General features: G+C 42.7%; 1 protein-coding gene across 1 annotated transcript; it reads left to right on the top strand.

Moving 5' to 3' along the window:
• Positions 1-746: 746 nt before the first annotated feature.
• Positions 747-3,889, top strand: LOC311237267 (mitochondrial import inner membrane translocase subunit Tim10 B-like; the record flags this gene model as incomplete). Its single annotated transcript, XM_084325073.1, has 4 exons — positions 747-997; positions 1,407-1,502; positions 3,086-3,236; positions 3,705-3,889. Exons 1-4 carry the CDS (start codon positions 971-973, stop codon positions 3,887-3,889), a joined length of 459 nt encoding a protein of 152 aa, XP_084181199.1. The 5' UTR covers positions 747-970.
• Between the last annotated feature and the right edge of the window lie 1,625 nt (positions 3,890-5,514).

The raw sequence follows: 5,514 nt of genomic DNA, 5'->3' as shown, positions 1-5,514 counted from the left end.
TATACGACATTCATTTATTTTGCATTTATTTTAAATTTGTTCGACCTTATGGTGTTCTTGTTTTGTTCTTGACTTATTGTGATGTTTCTTCTTGACTCGTTTAAAGAAGACGTGTCCGGCCCACATGGGGACATTAACGTGTGTTGTCGGGCCTTACAAATACATTTGATTTTATTTGATTTTATTTAGTGCTGTCAGGCGATACAAAAAATTCATCTAATTAATTACAGGATTGATCGCATTTTAATCGCATAACCATTTTAGGCGTGATATTCTATATTCTATAATCATATTTCAAATGGCATGTGTCCGGATGGCAGAATTCAGTACTGTATCTACAAAACCTTCTGTTTAATCATCTTCCCTTTATTCATTTGCTTTTTTTTTAATATATATATCCAAATATCCAAATGAGAAAAAATAATAGGCAGTCACATTACTGCTCAAGCTCCTCTCTCTTATATGTGTCCATAAGTGCTTGTTTATAGCTGGGGCTGCGGCACTGCAGTTTTACCCTACTCCTTTCTGGGGTCAAAGGGGACTAGGCTGCATTCTAGCATTTGGCCAGCAGGGGGGAGCTGCGCGCTGAGCTCGTCACCGAGTGGGGCGTGGTTAGGGCTTGTCACCGAGAGGGGCGTGGTTAGGGCTTGTCACCGAGAGGGGCGTGGCTAGGCAGCTTCAACATGGCGGCGCACTGGTGAAAGTCACGCCACTGTGTGATCTGCTGCTGTGTAATTATTATTAACTTCCCTGAATGAGTCGTTGTTGTTGTAGTTGTACACACTAGTATTGCGAATTACTAGTAGTAACTTGAGGGATACATTAATTCAATTGACATAGAATCCGGCGGTAAGGATATTGGAAACATTTGCCAGTTACTAGTTAGTTAGCAAGCGTGTTAGCTGCTGTTGAAGCTTAACGTTAGCAGCAAGTTAGCATATCAGCTAATCGACCAGTGACAAGATCCTCGATGGATGCCGACCAGCAAATTCGTAATGTAAGTTAAGTCATTACATTTTCCAATGTTGTTCAGTGATACAACCAAACCAGCTGGCAAATTGTCCAACAAGCAGCATGGCCATTGGTATTATTGATGCACTCACTGACTGTCCTGCACAACCAGTACTGTGTTTGTAGATCTGGTATGTCATAATCATAAATGTCTAGATGTAGCAGTACTGTCTATCTGTATGGTATGATGAATTGAAAATGGGGGACCCTGATGTAAACAAGACGAAAGTCTTTCTCTGGTCTGCATCCCCTTAACAATTGTGTATATTGAGCTGTACTGTATTGTACCCATTCTGCAATCTGTTAATACAATTTCCAATCAATCAATCAATCAATCAATTGGTATTATTGATGCACTATTGCACTCACTGACTGTCCTGTCTCGTTTCTTGAAGCTGCGGGATTTCCTGATGGTTTACAACCGCATGACAGAAATCTGCTTCCAGCGATGCTCGAGCAACTTCAACTACAGAAGCCTCACCATGGACGAGGTGACGATTCATGTCATTGACACCCTATCACTATATCAAGTGTGTTTGCAATAAACGGAGACACACGAATGTCGCTGAATGCTACAGACAGTTATATATCTGTCTGAATATATATATGCATATAATCCTCCTATATACCTACTTATACACCTGCATATAACCCATATAACTCTGTATGTTAGCATGTACAATAATGCTGTATATTCCGTGTATATATATATATATATATATATATATATATATATATATATATATATATATATATATACATATATATATATATATTTATTTATTCTTACTGTATATCCACATCTGTCGGTACATACCGGCATATACATATTTTACATATCTGTACAAGATACAAGATACTTTAATGCCACACAACGATGGTTGTTTGCGGTTGCGGTACAGTTTGTTAAGCACTGGGACATCAACATGAAACATCAGACATCAAACGCCCCCCTCCCAATCCCCACAATAAATACATAGATACATAAATACATAGAGGACAGTCACATGTAACAGTGTCAGTCAGTGACGGATGCTTGCCCGTCTGTGCAAAGGGGGGCGGGCCGGGGTGTTCAGTGTTCGGACTGCTGTGGGGAAAAAACTGTTTGTGAAGCGTGTGTGTCTGGTTAAAATGGACCTGTAGCGACCTGAGGGCATGCGCTGGAATAGGTGGTGTGCTGGGTGGGAGGGATCGTTGACTATTTTACCAGAGCGGGTGACTGTGCGTGTAGACAGTACACTATATCTGTACATATTCCTTACCTTCTCTTACTAGTTATGCTGCTGGTCAGTATGACTACAACCATACTGTCTTTATACCTGTATCACTGTACATATTAATATTACAACTATGTACATATATCTGATTAGCACGACTACACCCAGTAGTACTAATTTATCTATTTTACTAACCAGTAACCACCTGTACATTGTATATTACTATTGCACTTTACTGTTACATTTGCACTCTGGTTGGATGTGCAAATGTACTTATTTTCATTGTACAGTACTTGTACCGTATGATGACAATACATTTGAATAGAATCTGAATGTTCAAATGGTTAAATGTCAAACGTCGGGGGTGTAACGATGAGACCTCGCAACGATTAATTTCGATTATGATTATTCAGGCAACGATTCAATGCATCATGAAATCTCTTCATTTGACCACGATTCGATTAGATTCGATACATTTTAGATCAGTTAATTCCCCAAAAAATTTTGATTACACAAATGTGGCTGGGGGAACTGATTCACTCAGCATGAATAGACTATAGGTCAATTACATTTTGATTAATTTAGATTATAATCGATTCTAACATATTCAAATCGATGCAGTTGAATTGTCACATTAGAATCGATGCGTCGTTACACACCCCTCCTTTACTTTGTGATTGTTGACGACGTCCCTCTTCTCAGCCACACGAGATCCATCTACATGAATGCTATTCACTTAGGAAGAATCGTCTGTCTGACTAAAAATGTTGTCACGACTAACTCGCCGTTGCAGTTCGGGTTAGTTGCCGTCTCAAAATGAGAGTGACTACTAATAGCAGTCGTGTCTTTCCTTCCAAGAGCACTGTGTGGATAACTGTGCCGGTAAGCTAATCCGGTCCAACCACCGCTTGATGGGGAGCTATGTGCAACTGATGCCCTGTATGATGCAGCGCCGAATGGACGAGATGGAGAGCAAGGCGGGGGCAGCGGCGGCTGGGGCGGTAGAGGGTCCGTTACCCCTGCCGTCCCGGAGGGTTTACCAGCAGCCGAAGCCCCCGTCACCCCGTCGCCATCCTCAGACGTACCGGAATTCGTATCCCCAGCTGTCACCGACGTGGCACCAGTTCAGACTTACAATATATCTGGACAGACGGCCGACATTGATTTAGTGTCAACAACGTCTCCCGTGATGATGACGGCAGAGGGGCCTAGTTCGCTCTTTGAGCCGACGGCGCGGTTCGATTTAGAGGTGGGTCCTGCTTTGTCCCTGTCGGTCGCAGAGGAGAGAGTGACGCCTGCCACGGCCCTCGCACCCGCGTCGGGGACAACGGCGAAACCCTCGGCGCTGACTACTGCCATGAACAGACTAGCTTTCGCGGTGGCCCCGCCTTTAGAGTTGCTCCCCCCCCGGTCATACCTGAGCCGCCACGGCCGCTAGCCGGTCTCCGTATTGAGTCTGAAAACTCTGTGCCCCAGAGTCTGGCAACTCTGCCCAAGTTGACACCGGCAAGATCGGTTACTTTATCAGAGGAGCCAACTGTGTCAACGATAGCAGTCCCTACACTGTCCCAATCCGCAGAGAGGCTAGTGGAAGCCAAGGGAGCTCCCAAGGTTTAGCCAGAGTGTTCCCAGTAGTGGCACGAAGCTCTCATAGGCGGTAATCAAGCACTAGCATGTGAAAGTGAGTGGTATATTGTGGCTATTGGCACCATCTTGCCTCATCTGCTATTGTTTTTCTTGTCCCGTCTTCTTGCCCAGTCTGTTTATTTTTCATGTTTGTGCTTTTATTTCCGAGAGCCCTGCGATCCTCTTGCCAGGCCATCAGTGTAAATAATCATTTGTTCTTAATTGACCTGTCTGGTTCAATAAACGTAGAGTAAACAGTGTGCCCATAGATCAGCACACCGGTGCCAATAAACCACCATATAGAATTGGCCATGAGTATGTGATTGCTTCGATACGTTTTCTACATAATCCTTTCAAGACCAAAGCTTTTTATTTTGGGTCTCCCATCTACAACAGTTATTTCCTGTTACTACGTGCCGTAAGGTTCCACTGCGGTTATAAGCACTTACCGAATATCTCTTCTCCAATTACCATGCGTGTTTTGGACATTGCTAGCAGTGCCGAGTATAGCGACGTCATCTACTGTGACCTCACTGGGAAATGTTGCCTTTTTTATTTTCCCATTTTGAGTAAATAAGATGATCTGCTCAGATGAGGGCGTTGTGTGAACGAGGAGCCAATTAAGAGTGCATTGTCAGTCATAGATTCCACAGCGTCTTCAACCTTTGCTTGCTTCACGCTTGTCTCTGCTGAGAGTTCGCTTAGGTTGTATTGAGAAAATGACCTTCAACGGTGAGGATAAGAGGACGGATGTCTTTTTGTATTTTTATTTGGCAGTGTACAAATACCCATGTATTGGTTGATCAGGAAAACAAACATTAAAATACTCATTTAAGCAGGCATTTGTCTCGCTTTGGTTTTTATTTCCCCTCTCCTATGCTTTATGATTTTCTTTCTCTGTGTTGTTTGTTCCAAGTCTTAATCCTGCTGTCGGTATTTTACTGTTTTTTTGGTCCAAGATACCAAAAGGTGCCAGTTTGCTCAAACCATTTATGCCTCTGTTCAAACCTCTTGTAGACCTTCAACTGCATGTGATTGTCACTGCCGTTCTGTGGCTCTACTTCTTTTGTCTGGGTGCAGCTTTCTTAATAACAACATGACAGTTGTGGGGCCAGCCCAAAACTATTGATCAGTTTAAAGATAAGATATTCCTTTATTGGTCCCCTTTGGAAGATTCGGGCATCATAGCAGCATGGGGGAGGGGAGGTACAGGTATGTATGGGCAGGGTGATAGTAAAAGACATAAATATAGGCAAGCAAATTATAGTAAAGATAAGAATAAACAGTGTAAACAATATAATTACCTCTGAATATAAGCATATGAGCAAGTAAATAGTGTAATCAAAGGTGCAGATGAGGGTCTCTGCCAGTTATATTACATGTTAAAATAAATATGGGCAATAAAACATGAATATGAATATTATGCGTAAGTAAAGGTGCAGTATACTGTACACAAGGTACACTAACTGGCATGATATAAGTTGTACGTTGTAGTTCGTTAGGTGGTACGAGTCAGACACACTTAGTGACCAGACATCCCAGTACAGTAGTTTGAGTTTTCCACCACTGTCCATTGAAATGGACAGGTATGTAATTATTCCACGTCAGGCTTGGGTGTGAAGAAGTGGCTAGTCTAGTCCAACCAGTAGCGGCTCGTGGA

The sequence above is a fragment of the Notolepis coatsorum genome (assembly GCF_963971535.1).
Source record: "Notolepis coatsorum genome assembly, chromosome: 11".
In the NCBI taxonomy this organism is placed as follows: domain Eukaryota; kingdom Metazoa; phylum Chordata; class Actinopteri; order Aulopiformes; family Paralepididae; genus Notolepis; species Notolepis coatsorum.
Note: the sequence above shows the minus strand (reverse complement) of the source record. Positions and strands in the feature narration are given on the sequence as shown.